We start from the raw sequence: 17973 nt of genomic DNA, 5'->3' as shown, positions 1-17973 counted from the left end.
ACTCAATGTGATTGGTAGCACAGGGGTTATACAACTGCAACGACATCTATTGACAAAATACGAAAAGACTTTTTCGACTACCCAATACTAACCAGAACCTCAAGCACTTGCCCAGCGCTAGAAGTAAAGAAGGGCATTTTCTATACAAACGCAAAAAATTAATGATTGTACAGTTTTATACATATATTTTTTTTAATCAAACTAAATACAAAAACCCTCATTGTTTCTCTTTAATAATAATCAAGTGATTTTATATTCTTATTTTTATGAACAAAAAATTTGAGATTATTTGGAATTTATAATAAAACTGAAAAAATAAAACGTTTACAAATAAAAACAATTTTTTTTTACCAGAATTTGATTAAACATTTATACTATTTGGCAATTTTAAGTAATTTCTTTATTTTATACTTTTTTTTATATATACATATGTATATTATTATTATATTATTCTAAAATTAATATTATTTTTCATTTCAGAACCCTTACGCAACTACGGTATGTACCAAATTCATATTTTGATCCATATGCTTGTTTATACTTTTAGTTATTAGAGTTGAATTTTTAGTTTTCATTGTTTTTGTATTATTTTTCGAAAAATTTATATTTTAATGCCTTTTCTTTTAGTAAGACAGGGATAAGAAGAATTCTTGAATTGTTATTTTATTTTTTTTTTTATTTATTATTTTTTAATTTTAATTTTTGTTTTATTTATTATTTTAAAATTTTTTTTTACAATTTTTTTACCTCAAATTTTATGTCAAAAAGTTATATTCTAAACATTTCTGACTTTTTTTTATTATATTTTGAGTTACATACATACATATATGTATATATATCTTTATTTTACACCTTTTTTATTATTTTACGTTGTATTTATATGTATTTTATATACATATGTATATGTACATATGTACATATATTTTATTATACGTTTTACTATTTTATACTAAACTCATTATTCCTTCATTGATATAATTTTTTTCACTTCTATGTACAAACTTGTGCCTGGGCTTTCACATAAAACGCTTAGTATTAAAAAATTTAGTTGCCCAAACTAATATTTGTTTTTTTTTTTTCGTTTTTGTAAATTTGCATAATTCCGCAACAACCATCTAGTATCGTCGTGCACCGTCATCCACCTACCGCCATTAATTCCGTACTTTTAAACTTCTTAAATATATGTATGTGTGTATATAATAGTATATACCTTTTCACTTTTATACGTTTTACATTTTTTTATTACACCTTGTTCGTCCTTTATGCCTGCGCGTGTAGTTTAATTTTATTTTTGTATGTTTTTTTTGTGGATACTTTCTGTCCACTAGCACTGCTGCGTTCACCTTCACTTTCACTACATTTAACTTTTTTCACGAATTTCGCCTGACTTCGATTTCGTTCCGCCAACCACTCGGCAGCCACGCTGCTGCGTTGTTGGTGCTCTGTCTGTCGCGCAACTTCGCTTCCTTTTAATTTATTTTTTTTTTACTCTTACTCTTATAAATATGTATGTGGTGTGTACAGATTAAGGCGGGGGCGGCACTTTGCAATCGACCAGCGCTGTAAGCGGAAAATATGCAAAAAAAATTTTTTCAATTCAATTGTATGGAAAACAGCAGACTTTGCAAATTTATTTCTAATTTTTTTCGAAATAAATTTTCACTTCACAATTTTTGTACTTTTTCGCAGCGTTGTTTAAAAAGCGTAGAAATACTCCAAAAAATACATAAACACACACACTGTCGCATACCGTATAGACCAGCTAATTGTCTAACCGTTTCTAGTGTCTGCTGTTTCTCTATTTTTCAACAACTCGAATGTGTGAATTGGTCGTTGTCAAATCTGGCCATTTGGTTGGTGTCTATTAGCGCACTGACTGAACGGTCGCCATGAATGATTGCAATTTACCGTTGTGTATATGTCGAAAACTTCACCTACACACACAAAGGCTCTCTTTTCTCAACAAACAGCCTCATGAACCGCTCAATTCACACTCTAAAGAGTCCTTGCTCGGCTGTGGCAAAAGCTCCAACGTATCCTGTCAGACGATTAAAGCACACGCACAACGTTTTGACAGCCGAACTGAAACGACAAAGTACTCGAGCCTTAAATACGCGCCATTACAAAAACAAAAGCACATACATACATATGCGCAGTAATATATGTGTGTGTATGTACATATATGAGCAGTCAGTTGCTTGCCATATTTTATGAGCCTTAATTGCTTTCGACGGCCAAATAATTTTGTAGCTAATATTATATTACATTCACATATGGACATATGCTAGTTTAAAGAAATTTTCTATGCACATCGGTTACTTTACTTTCCACCTTACACTTTATATAAAATTCTCCGTTCTCGCTTCAGAAAGCAATGGGTGATTTTGCTTTCACTTTACTTATCCGCAACTGTCATCCCTTTTCTTGTCTACTCAAGTTGCCATTTCACTCTGCCTGTGTGTATCGTTTCGACTTCATTGTATCCGCCAATGTCGCTCTGACATTGTGTTCCATTTCCGTTTGTTGTACTTGGTATGCTGCACTGTCATTTCCTTCCTCTTCCTTACTCTACTCGAGAATATCGAAAAGTATGTGTGGTATGTGCGTGTGAAAAGCTTCATGTTTAAGTTCTCAAACTTGCTCACTTTCCATTCAACTTATAGCCCGCAATATGAACACTACCTGTATGCTGCCATATTGTTATTTCGAAGATTACGTATTTTTCTTTGCTGGCGTAGACATCGTTTACGCGATTATAGCCAAGTTAACAACAGCGCGCCAGTCGTTTCTTCTTTTCCACGAAGTGGAGGTCTTCCTCTGCTTCCGGCAGCGGGTATTGCATCGAATACTCTCAGAGCTGGAGTGTTTTCGTCTATACGTACGACATGACCTAGCCAGCCTAGCCGCTGTCTTTTAATTCGAATGCGATATTCGCCGTGGCCAACCCGCAAAGGACCATAAATCTTTCGCAGAAATTTTCTCTCGAAAACTCGTAACGTCGACTCATCAGATATTCTCATCATCCATGCTTCTGCACCATGTGTATAGCAGGACGAGAATATTGAGTGACTTATAGAGTTTTGTTTTTTTTCGTCGGGCGAAGACTTTAATTCTAAATTGCCTACTTAGTCCAAAGTAGCATCTGCTGGAAAGAGTTATTTTGCTGTTAATGCTGGTTCCAAGATATACGAATTTATCTACAACCTCAAAGTTATGACTGGGCTAGTCGCGAGTGCGGCGACTGTTTGTTTGATGACAGGAGATATTTCGTCTTGCCCTCGCTCGCTGTCAGACCCATTTGCTTTGCTCCCTTATCTAGTCTAGATTAAGTTCTGCAACTTAAATTATTTTCTCCAGTAGCAGATTGAAGAAGTCGCACAATAGTGAGTCGCCTTGCCTGAAATCTCGTTTGGTATCGACCGGCTGGGAGAGGTCCTTCCGAATCCTGACGGAGCTTTTGGTATTGCTCAACGTCAGCTTACACATCCGTATTAGTTGTGCGATGAAATCACATTCAGACATGGCGTCATGGCTCCTTTTCGTGCTGTCAAAAGCAGCCTTAAAATCGACGAAGAGGTGGTGGTGCGTGTCGATTCTCTTCTCACGTGTCTTCACCAAGATTTGGAGCATGGTGAATTTGTTGTTGATTTTTCACGTCTAAAGCAGACTGATAAGGTCCAATCAGTTTGGACGGTGGGCTTTAATCTTTCACACAATACGCTCGATAGAACCTTATATGCGATGTTTGGGAGACTTATCTCAATAGAGTTGGCGCAGATTCTGGGGTCTCCCTTTTTGTGGATTAGGCAGATCACACTTAAATTTCAATCGTTGAGCATGCTTTCGCCAACGTCCAAAATCCGGACTCTTAGATTTATGTTAGAACTACATTAAGCCATATCTCTCCTTGGTAGTGTTTTTCCTTGATGGAATTGTGGTTAAGACTTATTGTATGCTGGGCCGTGATATCTGTATCAGATTTTTTATATTAATTTTTGAGGAACCCACATTCTTTTCACTTCTTGTGAACCTCCTGCCGCTCAATGTTCGCTAAACGTTCAGTATATCATTAGTGAGTATAAAGCAGGCACCTTTCTTCTTCCTAACATACGTTGGGACTTTTCGATCGTTCATAATAGCTTATCTCATATCTTTTCAATACTTTATGACCACTGGCAACCCTGCACTAACCCTCAAACAAATGTGCATTGGTACAATGCAAATGTCTCTTTGTTTCTCTCATGCTCTCGCGCTGCTACTATACTATCGTACAAATTAGCTTTTACCCTCCGCTTTCGTTACCGATAACTCTATATGTACGTATGTATTTGGAATTCGTGCCTTCGGCCAGAAAGCTTTCATTCATTCATCCCTTCGTACGCGCGATACACGCTAACGCTAGCCGCTAGCCGCACACGCTTCTCCCAGCGTAAACACCTGTTATCCACACACTCACCTGCGAACACACACAACTAATTACGCACATAACGCTAGTTGTTTTACAAATCATATTGTGTTCGTAGTAGGTACATGTTGCACCATACCAAGCGACGTACCATTGACATTGTGTTAACTAATACAAAGTGACGCAGTTGCCACCTGTTTTCATTTGCGCGCCGTCCATTTGACACACATAAGTTCAACTTGAGTGCAAGTATATGCGTGTTAGCGCTTGCACTCGTTCGCTTTATCCTCATTTGAACTCACCTCATCACACACCTCACAGCGACTTACGGCGCTGTTGCAGACTAATATGAAACGTCAGCCCCATATTTTGTCCCTAAGCAACAAGGCTTATCCGGCACCATTTGACTTGAGCCAATTGTCCTGGCCGCGCAACACGCACACATATGCCTTTCTTCACCGCACGACGTCTTTTGTTGCGCGCTATGCTAGTGTCGCTGTGTGCGTGCACTTTATAATCTTGTGTGGCAACATGTCAGCACACATTTTATTAGACAAAACAAAACCTGTTGGCCATATTATCGCACTTGTTCGGCTGCCAAGCCAAGCTAAGAAGTCGACTGCGTGCGTAGAGCTAGCTGGTACTTGGTTGCATGTAACCCAGTTCCGCCCCCACCACCCTTCAGCGCCGGCCGTTTATTAGTCTGTCAGTTTTTGGCAGACGTAAGGTTTGAAATATGCATGAATTTAAATATTTTTAGCATTTACTTTATGGTGGGGAGGTCAATGGGAACAAAGGACGCAACAAAGGTGTTATTTATTCATAAGCTTCGGCCTTTCATTTGCTTAGTGACGGCAATGCAGTCTTACATAATCAAAAATTAAGTCCTGTAGTGGTGGCAATTCGGAAAGAATGTTGAAAAGATTGAGCGAAGGCGTATTTATTAAGGAAAATAATAATTACTTGTTTTGCCGAATCACAAGGTGATGTTTATGATTGATTAGGTAGATTCTTAAGGCCCCACCAAACGCAAATTTGATGCGCTTATCCCGCGGTTCGTCGCATACAATGTCTTCATCGTCTAAACTTATGCAATATACAACTTTTACTTTACTTCTTTCTTCGTTCTGAAAGTTTTTGCACTACCTCTTCTTTCTATGAAGCTGCTCATTTGTCGGAACCGCCGATATCGAACCAATATAGGATATATCTGATATACAAACTGATCGATCAAGCTCAAGTCCTTGTATGGGAAACTCTTTTATTTGACAAATTTACAGGCACCATGCCCGGCCAGTGCTTAGGTGACTCTCGCGCCGCGATGTAATGAGATTTAAAAGTCACGCGGTAAATTTTCGGGAAGCTGGCTGCCAGTTTTCTATATAAGTAAAGCAAGCACCGTGCCTGGCCAGTGCTTAGGCGACTCTCGCGCCGGATGTGATGAAATTTCAAAGTCACGCGGTAAATTTTCGGGAAGCTGGCTGCCAGTTTTCTATATAAGTAAAGCAAGCACCGTGCCTGGCCAGTGCTTAGGCGACTCTCGCGCCGGATGTGATGAGATTTTAAAGCCACGCGGTAAACTTGCGGGAAGCTGGCTGCCAGTTGACTTAGCTATATAAGTAAAGCCATCACCGTGCCTGGCCAGTGCTTAGGTGACTCTCGCGCCGCGATGTGATGAGATTTCAAAGTCACGCGGTAAATTTTCGGGAAGCTGGCTGCCAGTTTTCTATATAAGTAAAGCAAGCACCATGCCTGGCCAGTGCTTAGGTGACTCTCGCGCCGCAATGTGATGAGATTTGAAAGTCACGCGGTAAATTTTCGGGAAGCTGGCTGCCAGTTTTCTATATAAGTAAAGCAAGCACCGTGCTGGCCAGTGCTTAGGTGACTCTCGCGTCGCGATGTGATGAGATTTAAAAGTCACGCGGTAAATTTTCGGGAAGCTGGCTGCCAGTTTTCTATATAAGTAAAGCAAGCACCGTGCCTAGCCAGTGCTTAGGTGACTCTCGCGCCGCGATGTGATGAGATTTCAAAGTCACGCGCTTAATTCGCGGGAAGCTGGCTGGCAGTTTTCTATATAAGTAAAGCAAGCACCATGCCTGGCCAGTGCTTGGGTGACTCTCGCGCCGCGATGTGATGAGATTTAAAAGTCACGCGGTAAATTTTCGGGAAGCTGGCTGCCAGTTTTCTATATAAGTAAAGCAAGCACCGTGCCTAGCCAGTGCTTAGGTGACTCTCGCGCCGCGATGTGATGAGAATTGAAAGTCACGCGGTAAATTCGCGGGAAGCTGGCTGCCAGTGGGCTATATAAGTAAAGCAAGCACCATGCCTGGCCAGTGCTTAGGTGACTCTCGCGCCGCAATGTGATGAGATTTCAAAGTCACGCGGTAAATTTTCGGGAAGCTGGCTGCCAGTTTTCTATATAAGTAAAGCAAGCACCATGCCTGGCCAGTGCTTAGGTGACTCTCGCGCCGCGATGTGATGAGATTTCAAAGTCACGCGGTAAATTTTCGGGAAGCTGGCTGCTAGTTTTCTATATAAGTAAAGCAAGCACCGTGCCTGGCCAGTGCTTGGGTGGCTCTCGCGCCGCGATGTGATGAGATTTCAAAGTCACGCGCTTAATTCGCGGGAAGCTGGCTGGCAGTTTTCTATATAAGTAAAGCAAGCACCATGCCTGGCCAATGCTTAGGTGACTTTCGCGCGGCAATGTTGTGTGATTTGAAAGTCACGCGGTAAATTCGCGGGAAGCTGGCTGCCAGTTTTCTATATAAGTAAAGCAAGCACCGTGCCTGGCCAGTGCTTAGGTGACTCTCGCGTCGCGATGTGATGAGATTTAAAAGTCACGCGGTAAATTTTCGGGAAGCTGGCTGCCAGTTTTCTATATAAGTAAAGCAAGCACCGTGCCTGGCCAGTGCTTAGGTGACTCTCGCGCCGCGATGTGATGAGATTTCAAAGTCACGCGGTAAATTTTCGGGAAGCTGGCTGCCAGTTTTCTATATAAGTAAAGCAAGCACCATGCCTGGCCAATGCTTAGGTGACTTTCGCGCGGCAATGTTGTGTGATTTGAAAGTCACGCGGTAAATTCGCGGGAAGCTGGCTGCCAGTTAGCTATATAAATAAAGCAAGCACCGTGCCTGGCCAGTGCGTGGGTGACTCTCGCGCCGCGATGTGATGAGATTTCAAAGTCACGCGGTAAATTTTCGGGAAGCTGGCTGGCAGTTTTCTATATAAGTAAACAGGCACCGTGCCTGGCCAGTGCTTGGGTGACTCTCGCGCCGCGATGTTGTGTGATTTGAAAGTCACGCGCTAAATTAGAGGGAAGCTGGCTGCCAGTTTTCTATATAAGTAAAGCAAGCACCATGCCTGGCCAGTGCTTAGGTGACTCTCGCGCCGCAATGTGATGAGATTTCAAAGTCACGCGGTAAATTTTCGGGAAGCTGGCTGCCAGTTTTCTATATAAGTAAAGCAAGCACCATGCCTGGCCAGTGCTTAGGTGACTCTCGCGTCGCGATGTGATGAGATTTAAAAGTCACGCGGTAAATTTTCGGGAAGCTGGCTGCCAGTTTTCTATATAAGTAAAGCAAGCACCGTGCCTAGCCAGTGCTTAGGTGACTCTCGCGCCGCGATGTGATGAGATTTCAAAGTCACGCGGTAAATTTTCGGGAAGCTGGCTGCCAGTTTTCTATATAAGTAAAGCAAGCACCATGCCTGGCCAGTGCTTAGGTGACTCTCGCGCCGCGATGTGATGAGATTTCAAAGTCACGCGGTAAATTTTCGGGAAGCTGGCTGGCAGTTTTCTATATAAGTAAACAGGCACCGTGCCTGGCCAGTGCTTGGGTAACTCTCGCGCGGCAATGTTGTGTGATTTGAAAGTCACGCGGTAAATTCGCGGGAAGCTGGCTGGCAGTTTTCTATATAAGTAAAGCAAGCACCATGACTGGCCAGTGCTTGGTGACTCTCGCGCGGCAATGTTGTGTGATTTGAAAGTCACGCGGTTAATTCGCGGGAAGCTGGCTGCCAGTTTTCTATATAAGTAAAGCAAGCACCATGCCTGGCCAGTGCTTGGGTGACTCTCGCGCCGCGATGTGATGAAATTTCAAAGTCACGCGGTAAATTCGCGGGAAGCTGGCTGCCAGTTGGCTATATAAGTAAAACAGGCACCGTGCCTGGCCAGTGCTTGGGTGACTCTCGCGCCGCGATGTGATGAGATTTCAAAGTCACGCGGTAAATTTTCGGGAAGCTGGCTGCCAGTTTTCTATATAAGTAAAGCAAGCACCATGCCTGGCCAGTGCTTAGGTGACTCTCGCGCGGCAATGTTGTGTGATTTGAAAGTCACGCGGTAAATTCGCGGGAAGCTGGCTGGCAGTTTTCTATATAAGTAAAGCCATCACCGTGCCTGGCCAGTGCTTGGGTTACTCTCGCGCGGCAATGTTGTGTGATTTGAAAGTCACGCGGTAAATTCGCGGGAAGCTGGCTGCTACTTGGCTCGGCTATATAAGTAAAGCCGTCACCGGGCCTGGCCAGTGCTTAGGCGACTCTCGCGCCGGATGTGATGAGATTTTAAAGCCACGCGGTAAATTTGCGGGAAGCTGGCTGCCAGTTGACTTGGCTATATAAGTAAAGCCATCACCGTGCCTGGCCAGTGCTTAGGCGACTCTCGCGCCGCGATGTGATGAGATTTCAAAGTCACGCGGTAAATTTTCGGGAAGCTGGCTGCCAGTTTTCTATATAAGTAAAGCAAGCACCGTGCCTAGCCAGTGCTTAGGTGACTCTCGCGCCGCGATGTGATGAGATTTCAAAGTCACGTGGTAAATTCGCGGGAAGTTGGCTGCCAGTTGGCTTGGCTATATAAGTAAAGCCATCACCGTGCCTGGCCAGTGCTTGGGTAACTCTCGCGCGGCAATGTTGTGTGATTTGAAAGTCACGCGGTAAATTCGCGGGAAGCTATTAAGAATTTTAAAATTGTGAACAAAGTCTTACTATTTTTTGCTCATAGTTGTATCGTATATAATATACCTGTACTTGCCTATGATTACCATATTTCGAATATTTTATTTAGTAGTCGGCTACTTAAAAATATTCGGTTTTATGTGGCGTCCGAAATATTCAACCGTTCGTGGTTATAAGTATATACATAAATTCGTGTCCCGAGTTCGGTTGTGTGGACCCGTCTACCTTGGAAACAGCGGCTCAATGGATTTAGTAGTTGCTCTCTGGGATTCTCGAATATATGGTAATTATAGATAAGAAAATGTGTTCTGTGTTCTCTCCCAACAATCCGTCAGATTTTTCGAATATACTTTTTCTAGAGGTTTTCGAACAATATCTCTTCTTAAACACTATAAACTCAAATAGATAGAAGTCAAAGCTGCGTTATTGGTTGTCTTCCAGTCAAGCAGAATTATATTTATTGAAATATAATATACATATATACATACATACGCAGGTATTATACATACATATATAAGTAGATATAAGTATGCCTACGTGCATGCATGCCGATACAAAACTCGTACAAAATGTTCATTTCATTCGTTCGTCGCGGTGAATAGTCAGAAATTTTCTTCTAAAAATAACTCCTGTAAATTTCGAAACATGGCAGAAAACGAAAATGCTCTACATTCGTACGAAATTAGTATACATAGAGAGGGAAAAGAATACGATCAGCACCAGATACAAGTATGAAATCGGCAGTATAGCGGTACAACAACAAAAACAATAATAATAATAATAAACGCAGTATAGAAAACACACACATATGTATGTATGCACTACATATGTATATGTGTATGTGTTAGCATATCTGAGCATCATACGGTCCCAGAGCGGCCACTTAGTAGGAGATTGAATAAAACGGTAGGCGCCGCAAAAGTACGTACTGCACACATTTGGCGCTCAGCTGCTGCAAAAACACTACATACGTATATGTATGTATGCTTGTATCGATATTAACCATTAGACCAGACGGTGCATTATTTAACGATAGCTTGTTGTACTCGCGTGTATATGTATGTATTCTCTATAGATATAAATGTCTATATGTATGTATGCATGTATTTATATATGCATGTATGCAGTTTGTTACTTTTATTGTTGCAGTTGCATGTACATTTACTTATATTTGGAGTATGCCGTTACGTATGCCCCAAACATGCCGTAACACTTGTCTGCTCAAATTTCCAACGCGCATAGTCATACATATGGTAGATATATTCACCCATACATATGTATGTATGTATGTGCATATTTACGTTACTCTCGCCCAGGGAAAAGTCGATCATTTATCTCCTCCAATATTCGCTTCGCTTCGTGTCAGGAGCAGTCGCAGTCGCATCAGATCCCAACGGTATAGCAAAGATTGTAGCAGCACCTAAGATGCCAGTGGATTTGCGCGTTCAGCGACAATGTCAGTGGCATCCGCTATCGTCTGCAACAGACAGCATAAAAATGTCATTAAATTTTCTGTTTGATTTTTATTTTCTGAACATTTTTTTTGTTGTTGAGCGATTAGAAGAGTGCAGTCAACTAATTCTTACTACTTGTTTTTTTCTCTGCTATGAACATACCCATATACCCACATACAACATACATATAAATATACCTACATACATGCATACATATTTACATGCACTGAATGTGTCTCTACATTTACGTGTTTTCATTGGAAGCAACAAATATACATACATACGTGTGAATATCGAAAACCAAGTGCGTTAATATGGGGAGCGAGTCAAGCATTTGGCGAGAGCACTGAAGAAGCTGCGTGTGGAAAGTAATGCACTTTTCCACTGTAATATTATAAATATAAGTATACCTTGATATATACGTGTGTGCATATGCTTTTATTTATATATAAATTATATAGTTATTTACATTTGTACATGTATTTAAAATAATATGCCTTACATTCTATACGATGAGTATGCAATGATTGAGTTTGTCTACATACATAAGTACGTATGAATGTATGTAAATTACTATAGCAATTCTAAAAAATTATACCATAATGAAGAAATAGATATTTGGTATAATCAAATAAAATATTAGATAGTCGAAAAAGTCCTTTCGTATTTCTGATCAAACTTCAATTTTGTTTTTTTTTATATTTATAATAATAAACAAATATGTACCATTTTGGTCGACCACCTTTTCTCTAGAGACATTATTCCTTCAGTGTAAAACTTTCATCAGTGTAAATCAAAATATCGAAATTTCCAGAACGGAAGCGAGCGAGCCATTGTTGTGCTACACGAACTGTTACAGCATCGCTCCGTAAATTTCACAAATTTCATTGGTAGCTTGCGTGAAAATTCAAAAATTTCTAAATTAGCTAATTTCTTCATTATTTCAGTCATTTTTGAACAGCTGTAACTTTTTTTCAACTTACCCGAATTTAATTTTTTTAGTTAAATGAAGCTTAAAATCTCACCTTTCCAACACTATGTACACATGTATATGGTTTGATACAATGTGGTTGGTAGTACTGGAGATATACGACTACAACGACATCTATTGGCTAAATACGAAAAGACTTTTTTTGACTACCCAATATTAACCGTTTTGATTAATTGTTGTTTAAAAGTATTATTAAACTTATCCATTTTCGTCTATCTTTTTTAATTATTCAATGACCTTCCGATTATTTTAATTCCTGCCAAGAATATTATTTAAATTTTCTTTAATTTATTCCAATAACTTCATGTATTCTTTAATTAGATTTCCCCCTCTAAGTTAAATTGTGATCCTAAATTATATCGTTAACCGTTTGAGAAGTGCACGCTGATCAAGCGAAATAACTTGGGTATAACCACATATCATTAGCATAGCATACTTTCAGGCGGACAAAATATTTTATAATATCTGTGTTCTAAATACATACTATGTAGAGCTATAGTATGGTTTTTTTAATGAAATAGCGAAGTCGATTTTGTCATGCTTATCTGTCCATCTTTTTGTCTATATACTTACTTATGCATAACCGAGCTAGTCCTTCATTTTTTGATATATGATTCTGAAAATTTTGACACATCCTTTTCTCCGAAAAAACTGCTCATGAAAACTTGCCGGTAAAAATAGAGATAAAGCCGTTTTTAAACCTTTTATGCCATCAGAAATGCACGTGCTAACCTTTCAAACTTCCATGAAAACAAAGTTAATGCTTTTTCCTATACAATTTGAATTTACAAAAACTTTTATATTTTTTTTTTTATTATTTTTGTTAAATACTCATGCTAACGTCGACGATTTTTCTAAATGCTCCAAATTCTTCAGCGTCATAATATCGTATTTTCTTTCAAATATGTACATATGTATAGCGTATACAAAGACATTTGTATGTGTGTACATGTATGTATGTAAGCATATTGTGCGCATGTAATCACACCTTGTAATGCTATTTTTAGCCAAATTTTTATTACTTGTCCCCATTCCTTGTACGTCTTTACAAGAAATTATAAAGCACTATTTACATACAAACATGCATACATACATATGTATATAGTATGTAAGTTTTCAAAAGCGTTTTCCCTCCGTAACATGTACAACTGTTTGTATGGATGTACATAGATATGTATGTATATACATAGGTATATGTATGTTCTACTTAGTGAAGAAAAGCCGCCTAAATCTTACTGTGAAACAGCATAATTAATCATAAAACGATGTATGACTGTGTGAATTGTGTGTATGTATGTATAAACACATGAATGTGTGCATATAACAATGTTTGTGTATATGTGTGTTATTATAACTGCATGTGAGTAGACATGTTTCTCATTGGAAAAGCGTTTAGAATATATTTTCTTGTTAATATTGTTTCCATTTATAATTACGTACATACATATGTAGTATCTACGTATAAATAAGTATGTACATATATAAATGTGCGCTAAATATTCCATATACACATAAGTATGTTTGCTTGTTGGTACCTGCATATATGTATTTGTGTGAGTAATTTTTAAGTTACCGCGTAAAAATTATTTGCTCTTCTCTATTTCAAAAATAGTATTGTTAATGCCAGTCTACTGCGCTTATGTAAAATACATGCCATTACCGATATATTTACATACATACATATGTATGAATAATTGTATGGTCTACGAACCAAAATAAGCGCTGTACAAGTTCTAAAGCGAAACAAAAATGTATTTTAATGAATATTCAGAAACATTCCTTTGAAAGTAAAGTAGTCTAACGAATTATAATGCAAGGTACGATTTTCTTAAAGGGCGTAAAAGGCCGTACATTGTACATTGGTACAATTGTATGTACATATGTAAGCAGCCAGTATACTCAGCTAAATGAAAAACACGAGTCTTTTTTATATACATACTACAATATATGTATGTATATAAGAAACTCTACGTCCAGTGCATTTATTTAGTTAGTTTTCTAATAGGAATCGCCAGCACGTTGTATTTGAAATTCAAAATGCAGAGTATAAACAAACCGTACTCATTATACTACAACTACATAGTAAATAAATAAATACATACATGCAATTGTACACATATAGATATGATTCAAAAGAGTAACACGCACAGGAGAGAGAGAAAGCGAAAGTTCTCATGTATCATGTATTGCAAAAATAATCACAACGATCGGTTTTGCTGAGGATTTGCAATCATAGGAGTGAGTGTGAATTTACGTAGAAATCCTCAATATTACAACATAACTTCTCCAATATTTTATTTGAAAATACTACGTCCTTTTGTCTCTGATATGATCCTTGAACCTTTGGTGATGCTCTCTAAGTTTATTAATCAGTCTCAACTACGAAAGAAGCGTGAGCTTTTGGCTGAGCTCCATGCCCTCCACAGGCGGATGGCTATGTAACCGAAGCGATCTCAGATTTTTATTTTTTTATGGGTTATATACAAGTGTATAAATACATACATATATAAATGATCAAGCCGAGTTGAATTCCTAGTGACTGTCTGTCCGTCTGTCAGCTATGAGCTATGACTTGAGTAAAAATTGATTAAGTGTCATAACTTAGCACTAAATTAAGATATGCAACTGTAATTGTAATTTGACACAGACATATCTGTAAAAAAGGTCACCTGTGGGCTCAAAATTAAAAAAAGAATGAGTGTGGTCCCGCCAAACCACTAAAGATACTATAGTAAATCCTTTAAGCACCCCTACCGACACTGTAAAAATTGATGAAATCGGATAATAAACTCGCCTAGTCCCCATATAACGGTTCTGTTAAAAACTACTAAAGCGCGATAAATCAATAACTAAATACGAGTACACCAGGAAGCTACGAGATGGCTTTATAGGAGCCGGGGTCAAAATAAGACGATGGGAGTGCCTCCGCCCTTATTTAGGGGAAAACCCATATCTCAGGTTCAACCCGACCGATTTCCACCAAATTTTGCAGGTAAAATTATCTTGACTATTCTTATGAGCGAAATCGGATTACAATCACACCTACTTTTCATACAACACAATTTTAAATTCCGTATAATTCTAATAACGAATCAATGTTTTTTAAGACAGTTCGGTGTTTAGAAAGAAATAAGTTCCGTCTGAACTTCGTGCGTACCCGACCGGAATCCATCCACGTTGCGATGTTGTTTTGATGTTAGGGAGTCATATACTCCAAGTATACTTGCATATCCATGGACATCCCGATTAATCACTAGTAAAAGCTTCCATTCTGTCTGATTATTGTGTTACGCTGCAGCTATCTCTATACAGCTACAGCGCTCTCACAGGTTGATTTAAAAATATAAAAAAAGAGAGCAAAGAAAACGGCAAAGGAAAGACGCTGAAGAGATTTCGATATTGTTTTCGAAATTGAATATCGAATGCTAATTGAATGTAGTACTACGGCTATATTTTGGTAAATAGAGTAGCGGTGTTATACGCAGTAGCGTTACAAATTCAAACGAATTACACGAACCTCAGAAAAGTGAAATATTTAAAGCCGAAACTTTAACGAGTGTGGCACGAATGCAAGCAGGGGGTTATTTTTGGGATACGCTTTTCAAAATGCCAACAATAATAAGTATAACAACAACAGCAACATCATGAGACTATCGTTAGTCGCTGGCAACCACAAAAGCAAAGCATACTGCCGTTCGGTCCATCGGTCGATATGTAGATATGAGCTAAAAATCGTAGTAGCGGCACAAAAACAAAAATAAAATACAACAGCAACGACAACAACAACCATGAGGAAGTGCGGAATAAAAACAAAAATTGTAAAAAGTATTCTAAATAGCATGAAACAAGCGTATGAATGAAACAACAAAAGTCAGCGTTCCGACGTTCGACGTCAGACGGCAGAGGCGGTAGACGTTGAAAAAGAGAAGAACAAGCAAGAAGCAGTAGCGGTATTTGACGAGTTAAGCGAACGCGATGATCGTAGTGTTGGTTGGTAGTCGTCGACGTAATGTTGGGTGGGATCGTTGAGATCGTTGGGAACGACGGTAAATTTTTCAAAATATAAATAAATACTACATATACCGCAGAAATTGAAAATCAAAAAATTACAAAAAAAAATCGAGCGTGTGAAGTGAAAGAAATATTCTTATCGGCGCGGTGCAGTGGCATATGTGTTTAGAACTAATTGCAGAATAAAGAAAAAAAGCAACTAAAACAAAACGGATAAAGTGAACGCTGAAGCTGCGGCAGCAAGAGGTGGATATTGTGACACAAAATCGCTGAGCAAAAAGGAAATAATGGTAGGTTTGTGAGCAGGATATTGAGCTTTTCTTAATAAGTTGCTTGAGAAAGAAAGAAATACAACACAACAGTGCATTAGCAGCGTGTGACAAGTGTATATGTACTATGTATATATTTATCTTCGTTTTTATATTTTTTTATAATTTTTGGCGGCATGAAAGCTAGTCAGTTCAGAATGATTTCCTGAAAATTTGTGCATTTCTTTTTACTCAAAAAATATGTATGTATGTATGTACATTTATTATATACATATTTTTTTAATCTAGAATTTTTTGTTTAGTATTGAAGAACATTTTTTTATTATTGAAAAATGAATTTTACTAAAAATATTATATTACTTTATTTTTAGACAAAAAAATTGTGTTTATTTGATATTATTTTATTGAAAAAAAAGTTTATTTGCAATTTTTTTTATTATAAATCATTTTTAATTGAAAAAAATTTATTTAGAGTTTAGAAAAAAATGTTATTTGCAATTTTTTTATTATAAATAATTTTTATTATGTATAAACATTTTTTTTTTTTTTCAAAATACTAAATAATTTTTTTTTTTTAATAAAATAACATTAAATAAACACATTTGCCCAAAAATAAAAACATAATATTTTTAGTGAAAATAAATTTTCAATAATAAAAAATATTTATTCAATATTAAAAAAAATCGCATATTAAAATTTTTATTTGAAACTTTTTTTATAAATAATTTTTATTATAATAAAATGTTTTTTCTAAATTCTAAGTAAAATTTTTTTCAATAAATAAATAATTAGGGATTTCACATAGTCTTATAAAGTTATAAGTTATAACGATCCGAAAACATAGCGTTCAGAGTTGTATTTGCGTAAACTTAATTTGGTATGCAATACAACAACAAATTTTTTAAACTAGTATAAAAATTTATGCTTTTACGATGCTTTATTACACGTTGTGAGTACCCCAAATATCTACATATAGTTAAAAAATATTTTTCAATAAGCAAATTAAAATTATTCTTGATAAATTTGTAGCTTGAAAAAACTTATTTTTTTGTTATTGAAATATTATTTAATAACGTAAATATGAAGAAATGTTTATTATATACGGTTATGTCGATTTATGTGCACATAAACAATATGCAAACATTTCTTCTAATTTTATTTACTTCTAAGCGGCGCATAAATATGTACACTTGTATGTACCTAAACTAAATAATTAAATAATTTATTGACCCACACTTCATAGTTGTGTTTCTCCTTTCTTTTTATTTTTGCTTTGTTTGTGTTTGGTTTATTTGCGATCACTTTCGCTATCAATTTTTTCACAACTAATCGGAAGAGCGCTGGTGATTGACTTGTAATATTGCGTTGATTTCCCTTTAAATAGCTTAAAGCACGTGATGTGTATGTTTGTGATGAAATCAGTAAAAAAAAATTTAAAAATAATATTTTTTTGCTATAGTAAAAAAAAAATCCAAATTTTTTTTTTTTTCAATAATGATGATAATAATTTTGTCTCGCAAGTGATAGAAAATGAAATTGACATACATAAATATGCCCATATAGGCACTTTAAACATAAACATCTGCGTCAATGGTGCAAAGATGCTAGATTACATCTCACGTACAACATATCAAAACAGAAGTCGAGGCATCTGACATTATAAGGCAGAAAAACAAACCACAAGTCTTAAGAGAGGAGGCAACATATGTAAATAAAAAAAAATTAACAATGTTCCATATAAGAACTTGGTGTTGATCGGTCAGTTTGTATGGCAGCAATATGCTATAGTGGTCCGAACTGAACAATTTGTTCGGAGATTATAACGTTGTATTGAATAATAAACAATGCCAAATTGCGTGAAGATATCTTGTCAAATAAAAAGGTTTTACATACAAG

General features: G+C 37.3%; 2 protein-coding genes across 8 annotated transcripts in view; one reads left to right on the top strand and one right to left on the bottom strand.

Annotated features, from left to right (window-relative positions):
• Positions 1–17973, top strand: part of LOC105231995 (uncharacterized) — a 51977-nt gene that overhangs the window by 23237 nt on the left and 10767 nt on the right. The window contains exon 2 of one of the 3 annotated variants that reach the window (XM_019992363.3): positions 481–498. The exons of 1 other annotated variant lie outside the window; for it this stretch is intronic. In XM_019992363.3, coding sequence (XP_019847922.2) covers positions 481–498 — 18 coding nt within the window. Of the gene's footprint in view, positions 1–480; positions 499–15279; positions 16099–17973 lie in introns of those variants that run through there. One more of the 3 variants, XM_049455925.1, reaches the window with a different exon arrangement.
• The window catches only part of LOC109579951 (high affinity cationic amino acid transporter 1), a 45293-nt gene that overhangs the window by 25697 nt on the left and 1623 nt on the right, over positions 1–17973 (bottom strand). For 2 of the 5 annotated variants that reach the window (XM_049455910.1, XM_049455912.1), the window contains exon 1: positions 1751–2567. The exons of 1 other annotated variant lie outside the window; for it this stretch is intronic. The gene's annotated coding sequence lies outside the window, so the exon portion shown is untranslated. Of the gene's footprint in view, positions 1–1750; positions 2568–17973 lie in introns of those variants that run through there. 2 more of the 5 variants (XM_049455911.1, XM_049455913.1) reach the window with 1 other exon arrangement.

The sequence above is a fragment of the Bactrocera dorsalis genome, chromosome 4 (assembly GCF_023373825.1).
Source record: "Bactrocera dorsalis isolate Fly_Bdor chromosome 4, ASM2337382v1, whole genome shotgun sequence".
In the NCBI taxonomy this organism is placed as follows: Eukaryota; Metazoa; Arthropoda; class Insecta; order Diptera; family Tephritidae; genus Bactrocera; species Bactrocera dorsalis.
Note: the sequence above shows the minus strand (reverse complement) of the source record. Positions and strands in the feature narration are given on the sequence as shown.